General features: G+C 49.3%; 1 protein-coding gene across 1 annotated transcript; it reads left to right on the top strand.

Moving 5' to 3' along the window:
• The first annotated feature begins 355 nt into the window (after positions 1–355).
• Positions 356–26,935, top strand: IGFBP7 (insulin like growth factor binding protein 7). The gene is made up of 6 exons (XM_077345704.1): positions 356–388; positions 496–1,243; positions 13,634–13,743; positions 17,231–17,335; positions 23,387–23,513; positions 25,138–26,935. The coding sequence occupies exons 1-6, from the start codon at positions 371–373 to the stop codon at positions 25,155–25,157; spliced, it is 1,128 nt and encodes a 375-aa protein (XP_077201819.1). The 5' UTR covers positions 356–370; the 3' UTR covers positions 25,158–26,935.

Below are 26,935 nucleotides of genomic sequence, written 5' to 3'. Positions count from 1 at the left end.
TAAACTAACAGAATAATCTTTCCACTAGAAGTCAAGGGGCTCTGGGTGGCTGATTTGACTGGTCGAAGTCAGTGCCGGGCGCTGAGACTGTCATCCTCCAGCCAAGAAGCTGTTTCCACTCCCCATTCGTCCTTCTCCCCCCTTCCAGATTCATATATGTTAAACTTTTTTTGGGGGGGGGGAGCGTCAAGTCATAGCTGACCTACAGGGACCTCCTGGGATTTTCAAGGCAAGAGCTGTTCCGAGCTGGTCTGCCGTGGCCTCCCTCGCTCTGCGATCCCGGCCTTCTTCCGGGTCTGTCTTCCAAACCCCGACCAGACCCGACGCTGCTTAGCTTCGGAGATCTCTACGGCGAGCAAGTCAGGGCGTTATGGGTGCGCTCCCAAAGGTATCTCCCCTCAAGCATCCTCTGAACGGGAAACCTTTCTCTCTCATTCCCAGTGAACGAAAAGTCCTTTGCCTATGCTCAGGGGCCCTCTCGTCCTGTTTTCACAGCTCCTGCGGCAAGGAACCCAGATGCCGAGTTGGGGAAGGGGCCGTGGGAAGCCACCGGGCGCTGCAGACGCGCATCTCCCCGCGCTCGCTGGTTTGGCCTCGATCGCCTTTCCCCACCCGCGCATCCTGCGGCGGGCAGTTCCGCCGGTTAACATGCCGGGCGCCGGAGCGGCTGCCCTTGGCGTGCAAACTCCCCCTTCCCTCCCCTCCCGGTCCCGTCGGCAGCGTCCCCTCGGGGCGAGGCCGCCCAGGAGGCCGGCGCGGGGGTGGGGTTTGGCGGCCAGGCGGTCCCGCAGTCGGCTCGCCGGAGTCCCGCGCCTCCTGTGCCCCGCGATGGCTGCGCTCCGCCTGGCTGCGCTCTTTTGGGCCGCGCTCTTCTGGGCCTCGCTCGGCCCGCTCGACGCCTCGTCCGCCTGCCCGCCCTGCGCGCCCGCCCGCTGCCCGCCGCTGCCGGCCCGGGGCTGCCCGCTGGGCGAGGTGCGCGACGCCTGCGGCTGCTGCTTGCAGTGCGGCCGCGGCGAGGGCGAGGCGTGCGGCGGCGGCTGGGGCGGCTGCGCGGCCGGGCTGGAGTGCCGGCGGCGGCGCAAGGGCCTGGCGGGCGCCTGCGTGTGCAAGGGCCGCTACCCGGTGTGCGGCAGCGACGGCCTCACCTACCCCAGCGCCTGCCAGCTGCGCGCCGCCAGCCTGCGCGCCCAGAGCCGGGGACAGCCGCCCGTCCAGCAGCGCAGCAAGGGGCCCTGCGAGCAAGGTAGGCGCAGCCCCGAGGCCCGGCGTGGGCAGCCCGCCTAGGCGCCTCGCCGCCACGCCACGCCTCGGGACGTCGCGGCCGCTGGGGCTCAGGGCGCTCGGGGACGGCTTCTCGCTCTCGGCTAAAAGGGTCGGGGTGGGATGGGGGGGGAAGCATCCACCTAGGGATGCCAGCCTCCAGGTGGGACCTGGGGATCTCCCGGAATTGCAGCCCTTCTCCAGACTCCAGAGATCATTTTCCCTGGGGAAAACACATGCTTCGGAGGGTGGACTCTTGTGGCATTGCAACCCCCTGAGGTCCCGTCTTCATATCTCCAGGAGATTCCCAATCTGGTTCTGGCAACCTTACAACCCCCCACCCCCAATGCCTTGCTGGTGTCCGGGGTGGGGTGGGGGTTGATGACGGGCAGAGGGACCTGGCCACCCTGCTTCCACCTCAGTTCCTGGAGCGCTGCTGCCAGCCTGGGTAGGCAATCATACTGGGCTTGGTGGACCAACAAGGACTACGATCAGTGGGTTCAAGGATGGGAAAGGAGGTTCTTCCACTTAAATATTAGAAAGCATTTTCTGATTGTGAGGGCTGTTCATAGATGAAGAGTTTTTAGGAGAGATTGGATGAGCACCTGTCAGGAGGGGGTGATTTTTAAGTCCGGGAGAAGGGGGTGGCCCTTTGTGGTCCCTTCCAGCTCTGTATCATTCTAATTTTGACGGCCTGATTCCTCAGCATGCAGCTGAATATGCTGTCTACCCTTTTGCCCTTGGGCGAAATTCAAAATTCTCCTGTCTAAGAGAATAATACTGTGCAGACTTCTGAAACTGAGGTAACTCAAAGGTGGGTGCAAACCATTTATAACAGAGACCAGTGAAGTTTCATTCTGGGCATGAGCATCCAGGTCCATGCTCGCTTCTTCAGATCCTGAGGAAATGTAAATGTTGTGGCACAAAATTGCTTGAAGGAACCCCCCCCCCCTTCCCTAGGACCAGCCCACCAGTTAAGACCCTCTTCCCAAGCCCTGCTCTCTGTGCTTCTCGCTTGCCAAGTTGGTGCAGGGCTTGGTAGGGGTGGCCCCCTCTCCCTTTGCAATGTTCTCCTTTCGTCTTGCCCAGTTCTTCTCTTTACTGCTCCTTAAGAAATAGGAGGCAACATTTCTCTCAAGCCAGATTTTTCACTGGAACGTTCAACCTTTTAAAAGCTTTTTTACGATCTGCTTCTAATGCGAGGGCTGTTTAATGGAGAGTATTTGAGGCTGCTGAATGTTGTTTTTATGGCTTGTTTTAATATCAGTAATTTTATGGGTTTTTAAAAGCGGTTTGATTGTATTCATTTTTTACTTTGTAATCTTCGCTGAAGGTCTCTAGAAAGTCACCATGGACATTTAAAAAAGAAAATAAATTATATCATTGGAATGACTAAAGAATTGAATGAAAGCCAGCGTGGTGCAGTGGTTAGAGGGCCAGATTAGGATATGGAAGACCCAGGTTCAAATCCACGCCCTCTTATGAAAGCTTCCTGAATGACCTTGGGGCAGGCACACACTTTCAGCCTAACCTACCTCACAGGGTGGTTGTGAAGATAAAATGGGAGAGAGGAGAAGTATGCCAGAAAGACAGGGTATCAATCAAATGAAGTAGATAAAAGAAACAAAAATACTCCAAAATCACAGAATGCTATACTATGATCCAATTACCTTCAAGGAGCTCAGGACTGTATTAATGTGATGCTTACATTTTACCTTCACAACAGCTCTGTGAGGTGGGCTGGGCCAGAAATTAGTTACTGGGCCTAAGCCAGAAAACATAAGAGGCTGAGCTAAGAATACTGCAGCCGTAGACATCTTTGCCTGTGAAAAAGAAGAGCTGGTTTTTATACCCCACTTTTCACTGCCCAAAGGAGTCTCTAAGTGGCTTACAATCGCCTTCCCTTCCTGTCCCCACAACAGACACCCTGCGTGGTAGGTAAGACTGAGAGAGCTCTGACAGAACTGCTCTGTGAGGACAGCTCTAACAGGTGACTAGCCCAAGGTCATCCGGCTGGCAGCATGTAGCATTGGCAGGGGCCCAGGGGAATTGTAGTCCATGGAAATCTGGAGAGACAGCGTTTGGCCACCCCTGGATTAGGGAGCACCAGCGATGCAGCATTCTGCCAAGTAGCACAGAGGAAAATCCTATGAAACAAACACATAGAGCTTCCAAAACCTTTTGGGCTGTTGCCCCCTTGGCTCCCAGGCCACATCCCTAGTGCCCCCCCCCACACACACACATACATACATGCAAGTTCGAACACACACCTCTTTCCTGGTGTTAGGTTCACAGTAAATTCAAAAACACGCTATGTTGCCTACACTTCTTTTTTGGTTGTTGGAAACCCCTAACCTGGAGCAGATCTTTCGTTGTGACCCTCTGCTGGTCTCCTAGGGGGCACAGGGGCTACTCTGCAGTCCCAGGCTCCCAGCCAATTGTTCACCACTGGTCTCGTGCTCTTCTCCAGCGGCTCCTGCCCTCGCGGAATCCCCTAATTTGATTAGGAGTTAGTCGAGGGGGGAAAAGCCTCTCGGCTTCCAGCTCTCCAGCTGCCCTACTTTCCAAATGTCGAAATCGCCGATACTCTTCCCATGACTTGGCACCCACCGCAGCAGCGAGGCAAACCGGCAAAGCGCTCTTTGTACCAGGCCGGAGTTCAGAACCGTTAAAGCCAGAAGAGAAAGGGAGGCTCTGAATGCTCTCGTGGGGAATGTGCAACACGGATTCAGCAAGCACCAATTCCCTGGCCTTGCGTCTCCAATGCCTTTGCCCCGACCCCGATGCTCACTGCGTGTGTATCTCTTGGCATATAATGTCCCATCAGTGCCGCTGTCTCTGGAACCCTTAAGAATGGAGGCCAAGCAGCCACTGGGGTAAGCAGTGGGGGAAATGTTATCAGGACATAGGCAACTTACGGCAACCCTTAGCGTTTTCAAGGCAAGTTTCCAGGACCGGCTCTGGGGTCTTTTTCTTAAAAAATAAGGCAAACCAGTTCCATTCATTACCAGCCAGCCCCCTAGAAGAGAGACTGGATTCATAGCAGAGTGGGCCAAACCCAGCCGTTTTAACTATTTAAGGTTTTTAGCGAGCAGCCCTGCACAGAGTTAATTCGGAGAGCTGCCCATCGCAGTTATATTGTAGACTTTCCAGCCACTTTGCCCTGACTTGACATTTTAGGCTGACTTTGTGTTGTTTTTGTGATGCCTTTCTTTTACACAAGCGGCTAATTTTTTGCACGTTTTCATTGTTCCCTCTGGAATTCCCTCTTTTTTAAGGCCTCTGCGGGGGGGGGCAGGGTTAATGCCCTCTGTGTTAGTTTTCCTTCCCTCCGCATGATAAAGGATGTGTTGGTTGCCAAGAGAATTGAAGGGGACGGGGAGGGGCAAGGGGACCCCAAATCTGACTGTGGGGCAGTGGATTCCAGTTAGTTGAAATACAGTGGAAAAGGGGAGAATGTTGTAAGCCCCTTTGGGGAGGAAAAGTGGGGTATAAATGGATCGGTGATGACGTTAGCCATTCAGTCGTGTCTGACTCTTGGCGATCCTCTGACTCGGCTGTCTCCACGTCTTCTGATCTTGCACAGCTTCTTTTACTTGAATTATGATCCAGCTAGTGTCTGCTCCCCCTCCCCAAAAAAACCATGGATGCACTCTGAGTCGAGCACTGATGCCTGGACATCGGACAACAGCTGCCTTTTCAGGAGCCTGCTCACATAATTTTCCACAGGAAGCATGACGGATGGGCTTTCAAAGGCAGGAGCCCTTTTTATGGGAGCCAAATGGTTTGATTCCCTCCTCCCCACACACACACACACACACACACACAGATAGGTTGCTTGTCGTGCTATGGATTTCCAAAAACAGCCAGCACTGGAACGACGCCACTGAACTCTCTAAAAACAGTACTTGAAGGGGGGGGGGGGGGACATTTTATCCTGAACTCATCTCTTCTTTAAAAAGAAGAGCTGTTTTTTTAATACCCTGCTTCTCATAACCCAAAGGAGTCCCAAAGCAGCTTACAAACACCTTTCCCTTCCTCTCCCCACAACACACACCCTGTGAGGTAGGTGGGGCTGAGAGAGCTCTAGGAGAACTGGTCTATCAGAACAGCTCTGAGAGAACTCTAACTGGCTCAAGGTCACCCAGCTGGCTATATGCAGAGGAGTGGGGAATCAAACCAGGTTCTCCAAATGAGAGTCCACTGCTCTTAGCCACGGTACCATATTGGCTCCCAAGGACACTGTTTTTGATTTTTAGGTGATCTGTCCTTCAGCCAACCGATTTATTAATTCTCAGCACGTGTGCAGGTTACCATAGCTTCCATTTAAGTACCTTATGAGATATCAAAGGAAGCACAAGGATTTATCGTGCAGAACCCGCTAATGATCGTTGGAAGGGAAGAGACCAACGGTCCATTAAGCCTGCAAATTAAGCACACACAAGCCTACCAAAATCAATGCACTGAAACATCTTTAACAATGTGTCGGATTGTGGCTTTAATGCATTCTTTTCAGTGCCGTAGTCACCCCCCCAGACACGGAATCCTCTAAAACCAATCATTAAATGAATATCAAATAAAACTGTCCACTGTCAAATCAAACGTTCGTTCATTACTCTGCAAACGTTTTGCATAGGGTTGTTAGCTCTGGGTTAGGAAATAGCTGAAAATTTAGAGGATGGGGCTTCCGTAGTGGTCATTTTCTCCAGGGGAACCGATTTTGGCCATCTGACAATCAGTTGTAATAGCGAGAGGTATCCAGGTACTACCTGGAGGTTGGCATCCTTCTGCATACAGCTGCTGTTTTACGCAGGCATACAATGGGTGGGTGGTACACCTGTTGGAAATAATGTCTGGATCAACATGCTTCAGAGAGGGTTGTCCACCTTTGAGGTTTAGGTATTTTGCTCTCCCCTTCCTCTCCCCACAACAGGCGCCTTGCGAGGTGGGTGGGGCTGAGAGAGCCCTGATACTATTGCTCTGTGAGAACAGCTCTAAGAGGACTGTGACTAGCCCAAGGTCACCCAGCTGGCTGCACGTGGGGGAGCGGGGAATCCAACCCGGCTTGCCCGATTGGAAGCCGCTGCTCTTAGCCACTCCACCGCTCTGGCATTTGTTTCAGTTTTTCAAGCGAAAAATCAAAAGGGGTGAAAAGCTAGTGGAAAACATGTCCATGACATCCAGTTCTAATTATGAGGAGGTGCATTCCAAATGTGATTCTGCAACCAGGCACATCCTGGCGTAAACAATGCCTCACCAAAGAAACCAGAGAGAATCCAACTTAGAGGTCATTTGCAGGTGGTGCAAAGTAATCTTACACTAAGCTTTCTTGGAAATCCCCCCTCTGAAGAGCTCAGCTGCTGATTCTCAGTGGGAGTAGCAAAAAGAAAAAGAAAAAAATGCTGGCAAAACATCTCCAGTTGCTGGAGGCAGAGAAACCGTCCCCAGTGAAGAGGCTTGTTCTGCTTCCTTTTTTAACAACTGATGCCTGGGAACTTTTCATAGTTTTCATTCCAGAATCACACCCACCTGGCGTGGCGTGCAACATCATGTGAGCCCCGGACAACACGGGCGCCTGGATTAATGCGCAGGGTCCTGTGACCGTTAAATCCCATTGTGGAACCTGGGAGGCCGAATCCATCACAGCACTCTCTTGTGATAGGCCACTGGACAGAAAAGCCTGAAGTCTAGGCCATATGTCTGTGTGCGGGCGTTGATTCTGAAATTGCTTTTGAAGGAGGAGGAGGGTTGGTTTTTATACCCCGCTTTTCACTACCCGAAAGCGCCTCAAAGAGGCTTACAATCGCCTATCCTTCCTTTCCCCACAAGAGACACCCTGTGAGGTGGGTGGGGCTGAGAGAGCTTTGAGAGAACTGCTCTGTGAGAGCAGAACTATCAGGACTGTGACTAGCCCAAGGCCACCCAACTGGCTGCATATGGAGGAGTGGGGAATCAAACCCAGTTCTCCAGTTTAGAGGCTGCCACTGTTAACTTATTATACCACACTGGCTCTCGGAAGGAAGGAAGGAAGGAAGGAAGGAAGGAAGGAAGGAAGGAAGGAAGGAAGGAAGGAAGGAAGCTACACGTATATGAGGAAACTAAGATATACGTAGGGTTGCCAACCTCCAGGTAGTACCTAGAGACCCCCCACTGTAATTTCAGGGGCATTTGCAGGTCTGTCCTGGAGGGTGGCATCCCTAATGGCACATGAAACCCATAAACAAATGTGTACAGAAGGAGCACCAACAAAACACCAATAAATGAGCAGATTTCGTACTTTGTATTTCTTTTCTTTTTTTTTAGAAAATAAGTTATTTTGGCTAAGCGTTGCTCTTCACAAAAAGCTTTCAACTGTAAGGGTTTATTTGAAGAATCTGCTTTCCACCACCACCCCGTCCCCATAGTGAAATGAACCGTCTTGGCCTGATTTTCCATAATGAAAATTGTCATATGAGAAGGAGAAACACAGAGACTGCTGTCTGTTCTTTGTCTGGGTACAAATCCCTTCTGTTAAAAAAATGAATGGCGTTTTGCACTCCCCAGAGGAGCTGCAGGGAATGACGAGGAATGACACCCCCCCCCCCAAGATCTTGGCATGTTTTTTTAAGGGACTTTAGGGCCAGGAAGAGTTTCAGTACTCTGGCCTGGAGCATCTTCCATGGCCCCCACCCGGCACCATCATTTCAGATTGTACATTTTCTGCCTTTTCCCACTATGATCAGTTTGCCCTTTGTTTTCAGGAAACGAATGGAATTGCCCTATCCGTACTGATCACCTCTAGCTCCTTAGAACAGAGCTCCCCAACCATTTTTAGCCTGTGGGCACCTTTGGAATTCTGGCACATGGCAGAGGGGCCCAATCACAAAATGGCAACTGCAGGAGGTGGGGCCAAGTACAAAATGGCTGCTGCAGGAGGTGGGGAGAATCACCAGCTTTCAGAGAGTGAGGTGATGCATAATTCTAACAGTAACTTTTTCAGTATTGAAGGAAGAAGGGGGCAATCTAAATGGGATGGCAGAAAACATCTTAATCTTTTCTAGTTAGATTCACCTGACCTCGGACAATTCAAAGCAGTGGACATAAGCTGGATAAGTCTTCATAGGACAGTAGGCAGTATCCCTCTTATTTCTGGGACCACACTGGGAGCCGGTGGCTGCAGAGCGGAAATTTGTCATCCAACAGGGAGTCAACCCATTCAAAGACGGATCGTAGCTCTCCTGGCTTGTGAAGGTCAAGTAAGGAAACGGGAACCAGCTGGCCGATTCACAAGGCGCACGTCAGCTGGGCCCAGAAGTGTACCGTTTCCATCCCTTACGTCCGACAGCAGAGCAGCCAGCCTTGCGGCACAGTGTCGCCTTTCACAGCGGGACTCTGAGCACAACACGACCGGATGCAGAGACTCCACTAACATCCTGAAGATTTTGGGACAGTCTCATAGACAAAAGCTATAATTGGCATTTCCTGCCGCATAAAGATACCCAAAGAGCTTTCTGACACATGGGAAAAGATCCCCGAATAACGATATTTGCATCATTGCGGCCTATTTCGATGAAATGTTTACGTTGCGGACTCAACCCTTCCTTCAGTGTATGTAGATCTTTCTATATATGAAGAGGAGAAGCACCCTCATACTTCTAATAGTATATAAATACATTTTATTGCAAGAGTGGGCTTCTCAGGATCCAGTATTGGAACTGGTCCAAACTCCCTTCTCCATCCGTTAGATGCTTCTCTAGGCCAAGAAAAGCACGAATGAGACATAACAGCCAAGGCTGGCAACTTTTTGATAACAAAATGCCATTCTGAAAATTACACTCCCCACTTCCCAGCATACTGTCTGTTTACAGCATTCCCTCTCTTCTTAACAGGGAAACACTAATTTTTTATAATGCTAAGGAGGGAATAAAGAGAGAGCGAGAGAGAGAGAAGGGGAGAGCAAGAATCAGGGTGGCCGAGCAGGTATATTAACAGCCAAGTGTGTGGTCAAAACATTCCCAAACAGGATTCCAGATTTTTTTTTCTCCCTGCATATTTGTCGAGCTTGTCTTTTTTCGTTTTTTTGTAAGCAGTCTGCTTCTCAGGAGCCAAACGCACCATTTCCACCCCCCTAGAGCTGGGTTGCTGGGGGGTCCTGGCTGGCCTTCCCTAGCACTGAGGACCAGATGTTTGGCAGTAAGTTTATCAGGCCACCACCAAGCTATCAGAGAGCCCATCTGGTGCCCACACTCCTGGGACTATGCTAATGGTAGGGATGCCAGCCTCCAGGTGGGACCTGGGGATCCCCTGGAATTACAGCTCATCTCCAAAGGGAGGAAAACAGATGATTTAGAGCAGGGGTAGTCAAACTGCGGCCCTCCAGCTGTCCATGGACTACAATTCCCAGGAGCCCCTGACAGCAAATGCTGTCAACAAAAGCTTCCATATCTGATCGCCTGCAAAAGATCCTGGCTCACCCTAGATGAGCAGCTACCTAGAACAAGCCATTTAATGTTGAGAATCTTCCATCTAGATCAGTAGTCAAACTGTGGCCCTCCAGATGTCCATGGACTACAATTCCCAGGAGCCCCTGCCAGCGAAAGCTGGCAGGGGCTCCTGGGAATTGTAGTCCATGAACATCTGGAGGGCCGCAGTTTGACTACCCCTGATTTAGAGGGTGGACTCTCCAGCTCTGTTTCCCACTGAGGTCCCTTTTCAGAGTGGCAACCTCTAGTCTGGAGGATGGAGTTTGATTCCTCACTCTACAGGCAGCCAGCCGGGTGACCTTGGGCCAGTCCCAGTTCTCTCAGAGCTCTCTCAGCCTCACCTACCTTGCAGTTCTCCAGCTTAGAGGCCACCTCTGCACCAAGGTGGCTCACAAATGCAGACTCCTGGAATGAACCGGCAACATCAGGCCTGCCTTTGCAGACCAGAAGTTCCAGCGAGCTCCGTTAAAGAAAGATTCACACCCTGCTTTGTCCTCCCTCAGCAATTTTTTCTCGGCTTGGGCTATGTGCAGAATCTCTGTATCAGCAGCTGGATCATCAGCCACAGGAGACTGTAGGTCACAGGAGGGCAAGAGAAGACTCCCTGGACCCCAAGAGAGAAAGAGATTGCGCTGTCCATCTAGCAGAAGGCATGCATTTCCCAGCGTAGAGTCCTGAGAATGTCTTGGTTTCCCACATGCTAATTCTGGGGATTTGAGTCTCCCAGAGGGCTCCCAGCAGGTCTGCATTCCTTTTGGCCTGAGAGAGACGCACTGTGCTGCGGAGAGAGAGCTTCTCACAACTCTACAAGGAAACATTTATTTGCCGTGTGTAGTGCAGCCAGGAAATCCCAAGACTGTTTTACAGCCAGGCAAGGGACTTTCAGGGAGGGTTTGCCATTGCCTGCCTCTGTGCAATGATGACCCCTAGTGTTCCTGAGAGGAACTACCACCCAAATCCTTGGAGGTCTCCCATCCTAATAATAGCCAGGGTCAGCCTTGCTTAGCTTCTGAGATCTGATGGGATCTGGCTTGCCTGGGCTATCCATGGGTACAGAACCATGGCAGTCTTTCAAGCTATCTAAACTTTGATGTAGCTCTTGGAAGTTGCACCGAAGCTGACTGTGACTGAAGAATGGTAGGGATCTTGCTGTCTTCATAGAATCATAGAACCATAGAGTTGGAAGGGACCTCATGGGTCATCTAGTCCAACCCCCTGCACTATGCAGGACACTCGCAACCCTATCGCTCATCCATTGTAGCCTGCCACCCTCTTAAGCCTTCACAGAATCAGCTTCGTATATGTGTTTTAAGTAGTTCTTGGACTCTCATAACTGAGGGAGGAGTTACCACCTCCTCCTGCCCAAACACAGGAAAGCAAAGCCAACCTGGTGCAGTAATTATTTGAGGGACAATTCCCGGTTGCTGTTGCATTGTGTTAGTCTTCAAGAGGTTCAAGGGGGTGGCAGGTTACAGTGGATGAGCGATGGGGTTGTGAGTGTCCTACATGGTGCAGGGGGTTGGACTAGATGACCCAGGAGGTCCCTTCCAACTCTGTTATTTTGTGATTCTAAGAGGGGTCATGACTCAGTGGTTGAGCATCTCTTTGGTGTGTAGAAGATCCCAAATTCGATCCCCAACATCTCCGGCTAAATAGACCTGTTAAGTGGTGATGGGAGAGACTTCCGCCTGAGACCCAGGAGAGCTACTGCCAGTCTGAGTAGCCTTGAAGCGCATGTACAGGCGCTCCTGCTTCCAGGACCAGGTCAGTGCTGGACCACTGGCTGTGACAGAACAGGCCTTTCAAGAGTGGACAGGAAAGTGGGCATAAATATCCCGATGTGCTTCAGGCTAAGCAGACCCATAATTGCAGGAAAGGCCCAGAGATGGCTCCGTGCTTTCTCATGGGGAGAGCAAGCCATATCCGACTTGAGGCGGAAGGTCTGTCTCTTCCCATGGCGGTTATGCTCCCCCAGGGACAGGCTCCCTCTCCAGCGCTGAAGCAATGGAACAAAGGGTCGCAGCTCATTCGGCCTCATCCCGCCAGAGAAAGACGCCTGTAATTCTAGCTGGAGAACTGCAGCGGGAGGCGTTCCGTCTGTGTAACATTTGGGAGCGGCCCATTGGCACTAAACGGGGCGTTCTTCATCTTAAGCTTGTGTCAAACACAGCCTCTTCTCAGGGATGGCGTTAAAACCAAGGCCAGCTCTTCCCTGCTTGAAATCTACCATCTCTCTTTCTTTCTCTAATTCTGTATGGGTAGAAAAGCCCCTTTGGCAGCTCTCCCCTTGCACCCCATGCCGAGAAAGATCGTATCTTGGCTTTGGTCAGCGGCCCAGCAATGATCACAAACAGGAAGCAGATGTTTCTTATTGTTCACCCCAGGCCACTGCCACTTAGATGAAGTTTACGCTTTGGACCTGAGGCACTGTTGATTATCCCACCCACCCCCAGTGTACAAGCAGAGGCGTGGATGTAGTCACACGCAAGCCCTGCTCCCAAGTGACAGTGAACACACGTAACAATCTGTGTACAGTGCACACTTGATTTTTTAAAAATACGCGCATTGAGAAATTCTCATGTTTAATGCATGTACTGCTGAATGCATGGTTGGAAGCATGCATTTATTCAGGTGGTGGTCCCCAGTCTCATTTAGAGAGTGAACATGTGTTAGCTCTTTCTTGCATACAGATATGCATGCATATACACGGGTTGTGCTTGCATTCGCTGTAAGGTGAGCAGTGCTACAAAGCATCTGAACCATCTATCCATCTATCATTGCTGTAAGAGTTGTGACCTTCCAAGCCTCCCTGTTTGAAGAAAGAGGCACTTCCTAACTGAATGCAGCATCTCCTCCTTTTTAAACTTTAAAAGCACTCACAAACACATGCGTGATGTTTAAACCTTTCCCTATCACGTTTTTTTCCTCCATCGATCTAAGTGCAGTGAAAAAGAGTAGTATCGATAGACTCATCCTTCTTCTTAAAAAAACCCCAGAAATTGACAAGATGGGGAAAGAAAGCAATGGTTATGGTTGTACATGGATGAATGAGGAAGAACCACTAATGTTCTGCCAATAAAACTACCAGAGAGTAAATGCAGCATGAAGAATCTCTACTTCCCATTCCGAAAAACATGCCCAATGCGAAACAGACCAGTGGCATATCTATGGGTGGGTGGGGCTTGGTGTAGCAGGGGCCGAGGGCAGGGCCTCTGCAGAGAAACACCTGCCTGTGAACTGGCCCCCTTCCTCAGCGCATGACATCTCGCCACTCCAACGGAGGGGGGCAGCAAAGGGGCCAGCTACCTTGGGCTGCAAGTCCCTCAACTCATCCCTGCCATCAAGAAGCTGGGATGAGAGGCTGGTTGTTTTTGAGGGGCAGCCCACAGTCACGCCTGTGCCATAGGGAAGACCATAGGGGGTTGTGCCATATGGCTGTCAGGCACCACACAGTTGCAAGAGGCCACCTCACCCAGCATCGGGTCTGCGCTGTTGTAGTCCGGGCTACCTGCGGCTGATGTATGTCCCACCAAGCCATCCTCTGCCTATGAGGACAAGTGTCACTGGGTGCAGGACAGTCAAGACATGCAGCTCCCATGGCCCGTGGGGGTTGACAGCACGCAGTGCAGCCCCATCATGTGTGCCACCCAGGGCGTGAGCCCCGGTTGCCATACCTAAAATACGCCATTGGCCCTGGATAGTAATCTGGCTGCTGCATTCTGGACCATCTACAGTTTCCAGGCTGTCTTCAAGGGCAGCCCAGTAGAGAGCAGGTTACAGTACTCTAGCTGGGAGGTTACAAAAGCTTCAGTCAGATCGACTGAGTAAGAAAGGAGAGTCGGTGAAGCAGATGAAGGGGATAGAAGGTGCTGCTGCCATTTGTCACCTGATCATCCCTTTCTTGTTTCTAGGACCGTCCATTGTGACTCCCCCTAAAGATGTCTGGAACGTTACTGGGGCACAGATTTTCCTGAGCTGCGAGGTCATTGGAGTTCCGACCCCTGTACTTACCTGGAACAAGGTTAGTTGCCTTCAGGAAATGATCTACCTAGAGATGAGGGGAGAGCTCCATCTTGTTGCTCCTGCAGGGGTTTTAAAATTTTGCGAAAGGGGACAAGTACTGTCACAAAATGGCTACTATGGGGGGATGGGACCAACCACAAAACAGGTAGCAAGCTGAGCATCTGAATGGAGGCTTCCTGCAGAGGCAAAGTTAATCCCTCCTGAGCCCTTCTGCGAGGTAGCTAGTTTGGTATAGTGGTTAAGAGCAGTAGTTTCTAATCTGGCAAGCTGGGTTTGATTCCTGCTCCTCCCCATGCAGCCAGCTGGGTGACTTTGGGCTCATCACAGTCCTGTTAGAGGGGAGAGAGGAAGGGAAGGTGACTGTAAGCCACTTTGAGACTCCTTCAGGTAGTGGAAAGGGGGGGGGGATAAAAAAAAACAACCCCTTTACAAGTGATCTCCAAATCACACAGATCATTTTCCCTGAAGAGAGCTGCTGCTTTGCACGGTGGGCTTTATGAAAGCCGAAATGAATTCTCCCTCATTTTGCTCAGGCAAAGTACTGCACTCACAAAAATGAAACTAACTTCTTATTTAACAAGCATTTTATTTTATGAGTGATGCCATCCACACTGTAAACATGTGACTTCCGGGGTGTGGCAGGGAGGTGTGGGCAGCTGACATCACTTCTGGGGTTACTTTCAGGGGTTACCCCACGGTCAAAAAGTTAGAAAAGGATGGGTTACAGGTTAAAGTTTCGTAAATCCTTCCTCATTGACAATTAACAGTCAGGCTTAAAAGAGTTCAAACAGCCAAAGAATGAGCTCCTTCACATTCACTCATCTGTTTAAAAGATCTACATTCCTGCTGCCTACACAGGTTCCTTGTGACTTTGACTTTTCACTATGATTTACTGTGTACACCCCTTTTTTTTGTAATGGTTTCCCGTTCCAGTCAAGATCCTTTGCATATTATCTCAAGACTCAAGGTGGTGCCAAGAAACTCACTGGCAGGTCCCATGTTGTGGGCCCATCGCCCTCGAGCTTTTCTTCTGCAAGCTCCATTGAACTGAATGGGTGCCAGAGCACTCCCCTGCTTATGGATCCAGTCATTTTGACTGGACTTTGATGTCAGCCCCCCCGCCCCCCCACCCCCCCCCGCCCCCCCACCCCCCCCCCCAAAATAAATCCCTTCAAGGTGAATTGCACCCTTGTGGAGCAGGAGAAATCAGGGAGTTGTAAAAATCATTCTTGCACCGTTACTCACAGCAAGGGCATATCACAAAAGCATTTGGGTTGCAAGAAGAGAAAGGGATTAAATAAGACCAGGGGATGGGGGGCGGGGGCGGAATGTCAAGTTGAAACTAACTGCTCTCTCAGGGCTTTAAAGAATAACTATGATGCCTGGAGGGAGAAGCTCTCAAAAAGAGTCATCAGCAAAATGAGAAGTAATGAGAGATCAGTTCGTGTTGTGTGTCGGCACAAGAGATGAAATCCCATTTGCTTCCCGCTGCCCCTTTTCAGTCTGTCCCTCCCCCCCCTCCCCGCTTCAGACTGCATTGCCGTGAAGCTTTAGGGGGGGGGGAAAGCTCCGTTGCACTTGACCATATTAGGCTCCGGCTGGGAAAGGAATGTGCAAGCTCAAGTGCATTTGGGAGGCTTTAAAAACATTTTAAATACTCAAGGGAAAGTTCTGGGCACCCTCCACTGTTCTCTTGGGGGAAAAGAAGGAGATGGAGGAGGAGGAGGAGAACATGTGGATTTTCTGTCACTTTGGGTTTTTTTCTCTGTTTTTTTTAATACCCTGCTTTTCACTGCGTGAAGGAGTCCCCAAGGTGGCTCACAAACTCCTTTCCCTTCCTCTCTGCACAACAAACACCTTGTGAGGTAGGTGGGCCCAAGAGAGCTGTGAGAGAACTGCTCTACCAGAACAGCTCTAAGCTGTGACGGGCTGCATGCAGGGAAGTGGATCCTCAAACCCAGTTCTCCAAATTAGAGCCTGCCACTCTTAACCACTACAGCACGCTGGCTTTTGGAGCAGAGAGGCTGAGAACATAACCGGCATCTTGGGAGATCCATGGCTGTTTGCTGAGCTTGTTGCTGCCATGAACTCATCAGAAGAGGCTTCTCTGTCCCTTCCTCGATCCCTTCCTTGGCCTCTCAGCCATAGCATGGGGATAATGTTTCCAGGTAATGGGAAGGGTTTCATGGCTGCAGGAAGCAGTTCTGTTAAACATGAAGAAGAAGAAGAAGAAGAAGAAGAAGAAGAAGAAGAAGAAGAAGAAGAGTTGGTTCTTATATGCCGCTTTTCTCTACCCGAAGGAGGGTCAAAGCGGCTTACAGTCGCCTTCCCTTTCCTCTCCCCACAACAGACACCCTGTGGGGCGGGTGAGGCTGAGAGAGCGCTGATATCAATGCCCGTTCAGAACAGTTTTACCAGTTGGGTCAGCTTTTTTCCAAGGAGAACTAATATTAACTTTGTTTACATGCTCTGGAAGGAGTCACGGACACACTGATTCCATTTGGGCATGACAGACTAACCGGAGTTGACCTGTGAGATGTGCAGACGTTCTTACGTGTCAGATTTGTGCACCCCTGTCCTTGTCCCCCAGCCTGGTGTCCAGAGACTGAGGATAGACTCCAGTTTGCTATGACCCCCTCTGCACCTGGCAATGACCAGGTCTGGGCCTCTCACAAACCGACAGGGGTTTATTTGTAAGGTCTGTCCTCAGCCGCTGTGATGGACTGTACTTTTAAGAAGCTCAGAACTAGGCTTGTCCAGCCCGATTCGGCATTGGAGCCCATTAAAGTCAATGGCGCCATTGACTTCAATGGGTATTCCGGCGTTTTCACTTTTCCCGGGGCCTGGGGGGTGGGGGGTTTCAGCTACAGCCTCCAAACATTCATAGTAGCTCCAGGAGGCTCTCCCCTGACCCCCTCCAAATGTCACAATGATTGGACCACGGGGTCCATTTCCAGGGGTTCTGAAAGAGGGTGCCCCCATCTCCCCATTCTATCCAATGAAGAGTCTTTCCCCTCCTGGCTTGATGGACTCAGCCACAAGCTACGGAACTGGCTGCTTCAATTGCTCCTGAGGGTGAGTTCTCTTGTGGTTTCTGTGCCTGGGAGGGGATGGAGTCTGCACACTAGACTGCCTCCTATCTCCCCTCCCTTGATCCTCCTCTAGCCTTTGTGAAATCACTTCCAGTGACGTTCCCTGGGGGAGTTGTAGCCACCTGACATCAATTTCAGGGCTCCTCAAAGCCTGAAAAATTATTTCGGGGGCTCCTTCAAGGTCAGAAGGTTGAAAAGGTGGCCTTATGGGCTCGGGGCAGTAATTGCTCAGTTCTTTGGGAAATCAATATAACAAGCTTAACAAGACTGGAATGTTGTTGGATGTTTGGAGGAAAGCCCCTTTGACCGTAAAAGGTTGGTTAGTTTGTTCATATAACTGAGTAATTAGAGGTTCCCTTCTTTGAATCCTGCCCCCGTCTCGTTCTGTGCCAGGTGGTGAAGGGCCAAAGGACGGAGCTGCTGCCGGGTGACCGGGAGAATTTGGCCATCCAGACACGTGGGGGTCCGGAAAAGCACGAAGTGACAGGCTGGGTGTTGGTAAGTACCAACCCTCTTTCTAACCAAGACACCGCTGTGTACCTTTAACGGACTGGCAGCTGACTTTGGGGAAGGAGTCGGTATGGCAGATTTGAAGACCATTTCATGGCACGTGAATATTTTAATTAATAATTAATAAGTATTCAAACTGGGGAGGAAAGTTCCTGTTTTTCTTGGTACACTGGATATCCACCAGTGAACAGGTATTCCTAGGTAAAAATCTAACACAGATTTACACTAGGCTTTCTCCACCAGGGTTTCACATGGGTAATAATTTAGGCCAGGCTTCCTGAACGAGGGCTTCTTGACGGCCCTGGAAGGGTTTCCCAAACGGGTTGGAGTTCATTGATCGTTTATATATTTTTAAAAATGTATTAAACATTTATTGGGTGATATGACCATATATGGTCATGTCAAGCCGCCTCCCCCCCCAAATACCCAGCCAATGATGGGAGGGAAGGGGAGGGGCCCCAAGTGGGTGTGTCCACAGCTCTGCTTCCCAACCATATTCTGCTTGATCGCGCCATTTCTGAGGTTTCTCAGAGCCGGAAGAATGTTTCAGGGGTTTCTCAACAGTAAAAAAAAAGTGAAGAAAGGCTGATTTACACCGGAGAAAGTTTGAGTCCCGTGGCACCTTTAAGACCAACAAAGTTTTATTCAAGGTATAAGATTCCATGTGGTACACACTTTGTCAGATACGTTGAAATGGAAATAGGTTCAGGTGTGCAGCCATGGTGGTCTGAAGCAAGCAAAGTTCAAGTCTAGGGCCACCTTTAAGAGCAACAAAATATTATGCAAGGTACCAACTTTTGTGTGCAGGCACACTTTGTCAGATGCATTGAAATGGAAGTTACTAGTCCATTCATATCGGACGCAGCTGAGCTGTGAATCAGCATAGGGCCTAATAAAAGTGTTTAACTGACCAAACCAGAATAACAAGCTTAGTTCACATGGTTGCCATCTGTCTGGGTTTGATTCCAGGGGAAGACATAGTGAGGGAAATAAATATATCAAAACTGGAGATTTGTTTATTTTATTTTTATACTTGTATACCGCCCTTCTCCAACAGCTTGATGGGCAGGTGTACCCTTCGTAATTGTGGAATGCTGAGAGTCATTCATTGCCTGAGACTCTGCTGCCACATGCTCCATCCATCTCCTCTCAAGCAGTACACTGATCAATGGGCAAAGTTTTATGTTTTCCTGCAGCCTCTCGTGATGTGTGAGCTTTGTTTACCCTCTGCTTCCTCTGTGCTTCTTCGGTCCAGGGAACTTTTCTGCCTCCGTCATTTGCTCCCAGGATCTGCGCAGTCCGAATAGAACCTTCTGCAGATTATACGCCCACCCGTGGACATCTGGCAGGGCTTGTTCAAGCCAGAGGTCTGGGAATAAAACACAGTCTTCCCACCCCGCCCCAAACCAGCCTCTCTGTGTTGTGAAATTTATACAAAATGACTCCTTGGGGAGGAGAGGGAATCAGTCCCTTATGAAGGGAAACACCTTTTTTTGTTTGTTTTGGTAGGACCAGGGGTCTAGCGTGCGAGCCATATTGATTCCTCAGTCCCTTATTGGGCCTCAGCTCTTCTCAAAGATGAATGCATTTTTACCATGGTTAAGGATTCGTCTGTACAACCACCAGTCTCTGCTGCAGTTTTCTTTTTCTCGTTTGTAGGCTTGCTTTTGTATCAGATGCACACATTTGTGCACTTCTGTACACATGAAAGTGTTTATATAAGGGGTTCTAAGCCACGGAACCCTGGGGTTTCCTGAGAGCTCTCTGGGGGGTTATGTGGACTTTCCCAGAAGTTTGGATGGCCACTGACATCACTGGACAGCCTGGAGCCCACTTCCCCTGTTGCTGATTTTTGAAATGTGTCTTGTTTTTTTTTATATGTATGGTATCTTCTATTTTTAGATGTAATCTTACTTGTGATGCAATCCACCCTAAGTCCCCAGAGATAGGAAAGAGAACTAATAATAATAAGAAGAAGACGATCCTGATCCTTTCAGGTTGGAGATGGCAGGATTTGAACCTGGAGCCTTCTGTAGGCCAAGCAAGTGCTCTGCCACTGAGCCGTGGAAGAAGAGTTGGTTTTTATACCCTGCTTTTCTCAACCCAAAGGAGTCTCAAAGCGTCTTACAATCTCCTTCCCTCCCTCTCCTCACATCAGACACCCTGTGAGGAAGGTGGGCTGAGAGAGCTCTGAGGAACTGCTCTTAACAGGACTGTCACTAGCCCAAGGTCATCCAGCTAGCTAACTGTGGAGGAGTGGGGACTCCAACCTGGCTCACACTGTTAATCACACCAAGCCAACTCCACTCATCTCTCAGTGAGTCTCTGGTGAGGCACCCACAGTCTCTCATTTTATGGAAGCAAACAGGTCAAGTTCAGAGCTGAAGGAGCCTTTCTCTGATGGGAAGAAAGAAAGTTTCAGACCTGCCTGCTGGGAGTGGTAGGAAACAAGCCAAGATTTCTGGCTTAGCCTGCCAATTCATTCACAGCCAACATTGCTTCAGTCGGAATTTATCTTCATTTAAGAACACAGTCCTCAAAACATCAAATTCCTGCTGTTATCAACAAAGTTTCAAGTAGCAATAAGTGCCAGACAAAATACAGGGGATTTTATTGCCAGTGTGTTTCATAATAGTGGCTTTTCAAGCTGTGTTCCCTGGAGCCCCTGAAACTCTGCCTTAGACGTTCCTTCATAACAAGATTGTTAATTGAGGAGAAACTTTCTGGAAGGACTGGCTGCCCACCACGACTGAACTTCCTCAAAGAGCGCTGCGCGGCCACAAAAGAGCACTGGGCATTTCCTAGGGCAGGGGTAGTCAACCTGTAGTCCTCCAGATGTCCATGGACTACAATTCCCATGAGCCCCTGCCAGCAAACGCTGGCAGGGGCTTGTGGGAATTATAGTCCATGAACATCTGGAGGACCACAGGTTGACTACCCGTGTCCTAGGGGACACTCTCTGTTCAGCTGAGGCAGGGATTCCCAACCAGGGATCCACAGACCCCCCCAGGGATCCGCAAGAGCTCCAAAAGGGGTCCCATAGCCTTTTCCCTCCTGCCTTAATGGACATGGCCACAAGCTATGGAGTTGGCCCCTTCCATTGCTCCCTCTCCCTAGTCTGCTTGTGGTTTCTGCACCTGAAAGGGGGCGGAGCCTGCACACCTACTGCTGTTTCTCTCCTCCTCAGGCCTCCTTGAGCCTGCCCTTTAACATGGGTGGTGTTGTCACTTCCGGTAGCATGTCACTTCCTGGGGTGTGGCAGGGAGGTGTGGCCAGCTGACCTCACTCCCAGGCCTCCTCAAAGCCTGAAAAATTGTTTCAGGGGCTCTTCCATCGTTAAAAGGTTGGAAACAGCTGATCTAAGGTGACAGAAAAGCCAAATTCTCCATGAAGGTAACTCTGGCAGTCAAGGCAATGCTCAAATTAGAACGAACTTGGCCATAGAAGAGTTTGGGTATGTAGTTTTGAAAATGTGTGACCCCCTTTCTCAGTCACTCAGGGGTCCGACCATGACTACAACCACTGTCGTGCAGGTTCATGATCATAGGGGTGTCTGGCAGATACAATTTGCCACAATTCCGAACACCAGGCCCTTCCTCTTCCTCACAGAGATGCCACCAGATTGGGGAGCCCAGTACCCTTTAAAAATCGCCCCCTCATTGAGATATTGCACAGAAATTTTGGGGTTGGGAGACTCCAGCACTGCTTCAGCCACGCCGTGCCACCATGTATTCATCTCTCAGTAAATATACATATATAGACCCAGATCTCAGGATGTGCATGTGTGTTTGCGTCTTCTTCTTTCCCTGAGACCGTCCACATCCATTCCACGGGGTTCAACAAACAAACTGGGAGCTCATGGTTGAAATGCAAGGTTGGAGCCCATCAAGTATAAAGTTTATCTGCTCTTGAACTTTTGAACCATAGTTCTAATCAGGCATTCGTGTTTCTTTATGAGATGATTTTTTTCCCCAGCCAGCTGCTGCTGCACCAGTTTGCTGGCACAAAATTCCCATCACACTTGTGATACTGTGTCTCTGTAATGCATGTATGGCGCTTGAGGGCCAGAGCAATGAAGGTGGGGGACAGATGGTCAAGGATAACAAACTTGGCTCTGTGGTTCAAAATTCGTTCCCCATTTATTCCACTCCAGACTGCATGAAACCAACTGTTGGGAGTTGGCAGAGTTTCTGACAAAACTGAGGACAACATTGGTGGTCTGTGGCCAGTCATGAAGTTTCAAAGACTTACAGGCATTTCAGAGGGAGTGACAAATTCGGTCAAGACCGCCCCCTCCCCAAAGCTCCTGAAATTTTGTTCTATGTTCCTCAGGAACGACGTTATGGAGACCTGCACTAGGAGGGGTATATTGACAAAAATTGCCATTCCCTTCTTAAGAAAACATAAGCCCTTCTTGACTTTTTTACCATTGAGAAACCCCTGAAACATTCTTCAGGCTTTGAAAAACATCGGAATTGGAGCGATTGTGCATAATACGGTTGGGAAGCATAGCTGTATACATGCCCACCCAGCCCCCCCCCTTCCCACCCCCTCCAGACCCATCATTGGCCATTTTGGGAAGAGGGGGTGGGTCAACATGACCCATGTATGGTTGTATCACCCAATACATTTTCAACAAATTTTTTAAATATCTTAAATTAATTAACTCCCAGCTATTCAAGAAACCCTTCCAAGGCCATCATGAAAACCCAGGATTTTACAAAATCCTGATTGAGAAAGCTTGCCTTAAGTACTCAGAATGTGGCTGAATAGAGGCCACTTCTGCACAGGGTGTGCGCAGCTGAGCTGTCATGGTTAGAAGCACTGGTTTCATTGAAGAGGCTCCTTGCCTGTAGACACAAGGTCAAGTAGCAGCTGAATTACGGCAACCCCAGCAAGGGGCTTTCAAGGCAAGTGAGAAGCAGAGATGATTGGCCATTGCTTTCCCCTGCAGAGCCTTCCCTGGTGGTCTCGCATGCAAGTACCGACCCAACGTAATGAGACCGGACTGTGTCATACCCTAGTTCTAGTCTTTTGGCCGCAGGAAAGCTTCAGACTCAGCAGCGTCGACTCAAAGTTCTTCTAGAACAAGGTCTGACCTTCTGAATGACCTTGGCGTAGTGGGGGTTCAGTTTATTAGAAAGGTCCTTTTCTTATCTGGATACCACCCACCCCTGTGGGTAAGGCTTTGCTTACGTGGTTTTGACATTGACAATCACTGGACCTTTGCAGGCAGTTGCCTTTCCCAGTTGAACTTCCTTTCTAGAGAGCTTGTAGGGCAGGCATCCTCAACCAGGGTTTGATCAGCCCATGATATTCCATTCCTTCACCAAGGTATTCCCACTCTTTTTCCTGCTGTGACTCCTCATGACCCCAGGCAAGACATTCCGGATAGTCAGGGGACGCTCCGAAGCAACCTGCAATAGCTGACGGGCTGGGGTCAGCAACCCTTGTGCATGGAAGTAGAAGTGTCTACAGCTGCACAGCAAAATAGGTTGGATCCAAGCCTCTTAAAACATTTCAGGCCAGGTATCTTGTATCAAGTCTCCAGACATCAGGCCAGAGGTGATCTAGCTCTGTATGAGCAAGAAAGGAAACCAAAAAGGGCAATATATTTTGCAGGATTATATGTTACGGCAATAGTGTGTAAGTCAGCCTGTCTCAACCTTTGGTCATTTGGGGAGGGGAGGGTCACCATGACTGTATATGGTCATATCACCCATAAATGTTTGACAATCAGTTAATGGTTCCTGGCATTACTCTTCAGAATGAAAGAAAAATGAAAGTACGATCTGGGATTCAGTTTCTATGACAACTGGGGCTACCTCATCTCAAGCCAGCTCAGAGCAGGGCCCATTCTGCACACATAGGATAATGCACTTTCAATGCGGTTTGGCAGCTGGATTTTCCTGTGCGTTAATCTAAAGTGCATTGAAAGTGCATTATCTGTTGTGTGCAGAATAGGCCCAGGATGTTTTGTTGAAGAAAGGCTGGGGATAATGAGAAACGCTGTTTGCTAACTGTGGCTGTGTTCGGCAGATATCCCCTCTGAGCAAAGATGACAGCGGAGAATACGAGTGCCACGCACTGAACTCTCAGGGAGAGGCTACAGCGTCCGCGAGAATCACCGTGGTTAATTCCTTGCAAGAAATACCCACCGTGAAAGGTAGGCGGGTGGCAGGTGAATGCTGCTTTGTGTTCAGGCTGGCACGAAGAGGAATGAAAACATCGGAATAGATCCACAAAAAGGGACGTGTTTGGCTGTTGTTAGAGCAGCCACGCTTGAAGAAGTTCAATTGTCCAGTTTCTGAACATCTTGCCTGGAGCTGACGTGAGTGCTGCAGAACCCAGGAGCTTGTCAATTGACAATATCCATAATGGACCACAAGGCCAAGGAGACGGGAGAAGTGGGGATGACTCCCAAGGTCATTGTCTTCAAGACCTGTGTTTGGAGCCATCTCTGTTCTTCCAAGGCCGAATAACTCAACAAGGAGGAGAAGGGAGCTGGTAGCCCTAGCATAGTCCATCAACTACCGCCCTGGTGACTGCAGTGACAGGAGAATGCCCTAGTCTTCCCCCCAAAGGAAGGGGAAGCCGGTATGGAGGAGGAATGCAAGAATAGCAACTCGCTTAAGGTTCAGTGTCACTTGGCAGGGGCCCCAGGTCAAGACGAGAAGACCCGCATGAGGGGTATGAAGCCTGAGCTCTTTGATTCCCCACAAACAGTTGTAGAAATGAGCAGTGGCACCTTAAAGACTTACAAAACATGTAGCAAGGGAGGAGCTTTTGTGAGTCACAGCCCACTGAAGTAAGCAGTGGCTTAGGAAAAATCCTCCTCTGCCACGCATTTTGCAAGTTTTTAAAGTGCTACTGGATGCTTGCTCTTGTGTACTGCAACAGACAGACCAAGTGCTACTGGATGCTTGCTCTTGTGTACTGCAACAGACAGACCAAGTGCTACTGGATGCTTGCTCTTGTGTACTGCAACAGACAGACCAACCCGATGACCCATCTTGATCTCCTAACAGGGGTGGGAAGGTTGGAGAGTTAATCATTTTTATTTCCTCCAAGAAGTACCAATTTAACAATTCACCGGGCTTTTCTGGAGTAGGGGATGTGCATTCAGATAACTGGAGTCAAACCACCACCCCCACTCAAAAAATACCGTATTGGTATTTTGGGGTATAAATTCAGATGGATAATTATTTGTGCTATTTTTCTGGCTACCAAAATGGTTGTCCAGAGAATCCCAAAAATATCCAGGAGTCTGCTGGATAGCCGGAATTAAGAAAATGTTTAAAGGGACCGAGATCCCTTTAACGGCCTTCAGACTCACTCCAAGCCATAGAATCATAGAATCATCGAGTTGGAAGGGACCTCCTGAATCATCTATCCGTGAAGTTACTGCTTGGAGTGAACTCTGAGTCCAAGGCATTTAAAGGGATCTTGGGCCCCTTAAATAATTTCTCCATTCCAAACTGCAAAGTCACAGCTTGTAGTGAACTCTGATTTCGAGGCATTCAAAGAGACTTCAGTCCCTTTAACTGCCTCACACACTCATGGAGCCAAAACTTTGGTATTTCCAAATAGTTACCAAATCTGAATGTCATATTCGGATTTGGGAGTATCAGGAAATAAGGTATTTTTTTAGTTCAATGTACCCAACCCCCGCAAAGTATCATATTTTCTTGTTTTTTGCATACCCCACCTCTAGAGTTCATTTAATGATAAATATGATTTCAATTAAGAGACTTTCTGATTTTCTGAAACTGTGCCGTCTTCTGTTGCAGGTGGTGATGCTGAGCTTTGAAAAGCGAACCGTCTCTACAGTGGGCAGACAGAGAAGAAGCTCTTGCCTAGTTCTGCTTAGGCTAGTTTTCTGGGAGCCCACCACTGCCGTCCTTTCCTGCTCCTCTCTGATCAGTTATTCTCCTCCCATAATTTTTCCTAAGGTGCCAAGAGTGGGGAAAAGGATCCAGGGGGGATTCTTGGGATCAGTATTACCAAAGGGGTTGTCCAGACTACTGAAGAACATTGCCGCAGTTCAAATGTCCACATCGTTCAGGTTATTCGATGTCCATCTGGTGACCAAGGTGGCAGGAACCCCTCAAAACCAGCCCTCCAGGCAAGCTAAGTGTTCTTCCTTACATAGCTAGGAGGCAGACGAGTGAGAAAATATGATTTCCTACAAATGCCTTCTTAGGTGACGGTTCCCGATCTTCTGTGGGGTTATCAGAACCTTTTTTAGCGCGCTGTCTCCATGTGTTCCACCATCCCACCCCACATTCCAAGCAAAGCACTGTTTCTTTCCACTAACTCCGGTGAGAGCCCTACCAGACTAATCTTAGCATTCCGCTGTAATTCAGAAGGCCCAGCCAAGATACATTTTGTGCAATGATATATCCTCCCCCCCCCCCCACACAGTGTCTTATCTCAGTTGGTAGATTTCAGTAGCAAAACAGTTCCACGCTGGTTCAGGGTCAAAAAGCCTTCATTATGTCTTTGGCCTCTTGGCTGTTCCCCCACTTGGCAGTCCACCAGCCAGTGTGGTGTAGTGGTTAAGAGTAGCTTTTAATCGGGTGAGCCGGGTTTGATTCCTTCTGGGTCCTCCACATGCAGCCAGCTGGGTGACCTTGGGCTCCTCACAGCCCTGATAGTGCTGGTCTCACAGAGCAGTCCTGTCAGAAGCCCTCTCAGCCCCACCTGCCCTCACAGGGTGTCTCTTGTGGGGAGAGGAAGGGAAGGAGATTGTAAACCGCTTTGAGACTCCTGCGGGCAGTGAAAAGCAGGGTATAAAACCCAACTCTTCTTCTTCTTCTTCTTGAGTTCAGCTGCCGTATCAGGTCTAGTCTAAACTGTGAGTTGTATCCAGACTAAATTGGCAATTTCCGCCATTTCTTCCTTCCGGCTGCAGACACACACACACACGCACACACACACATAAACACACACCCCACATAGTTTCTTAGGATACGTCACCAAAGTCCGCTGATGGATAATTTAGTATGGATTCAACCCACTTTATTTACGTTAAAGGAAGACTAGTTTTTTTCCTAGGTGTGCCATCAAAAAGAATAGGATACTCTTAAATTGGATATGGTAGTCCTAAAGTCATATATAAATTATAGGAATGCACTGTTTAAATTTTTTTGCTTATAGCATTTTTAGGGGCGGTTGTCTTACATCCAGGCTTACCTTCCTTTGGGTAAATATAGTATAAGCTGATGATCATAGAATCATAGGGTTGAAAGGGGCCATACAGGCCATCTAGCCCAATTCCTTGCTCATGAGAGCTCCTGTCTGGGCTCTTAATATATCTCTGGCCCCTGGAAGGAAAGCAGATTGTAAACCACTTTGAATCTCCTTAAGGTAGAGAAAAGCGGGGTATAAAAGCCAGCTCTTTTTCTTTCTGTAAAGGATGAACTGACATGGATGCATTTTTTTATAGCAAAGATTCATGCAGCAAAAATATATGTAGTAACTGGAGACCTGTATGTATAAGTGGTATATGCAATGGATAAACACAAGCTATTCATATGTGGCCTTCAATATCTTGCCTTTTACCATTAAAAGTGCCTTTTACCTACA

The sequence above is a fragment of the Paroedura picta genome, chromosome 7 (genome assembly GCF_049243985.1).
Source record: "Paroedura picta isolate Pp20150507F chromosome 7, Ppicta_v3.0, whole genome shotgun sequence".
NCBI classification, from domain to species: domain Eukaryota; kingdom Metazoa; phylum Chordata; class Lepidosauria; order Squamata; family Gekkonidae; genus Paroedura; species Paroedura picta.
This window is presented reverse-complemented; position numbering and strand designations above follow the sequence as displayed.

Excerpts from the sequence above, each read along its gene's own strand:
- IGFBP7 (XM_077345704.1), top strand. Across the intron at positions 17,336-23,386 it reads AAGTGACAGGCTGGGTGTTG|ATATCCCCTCTGAGCAAAGA; the intron begins GTAAGTACCAAC and ends TGTGTTCGGCAG. Across the intron at positions 23,514-25,137 it reads AGAAATACCCACCGTGAAAG|GTGGTGATGCTGAGCTTTGA; the intron begins GTAGGCGGGTGG and ends CTTCTGTTGCAG.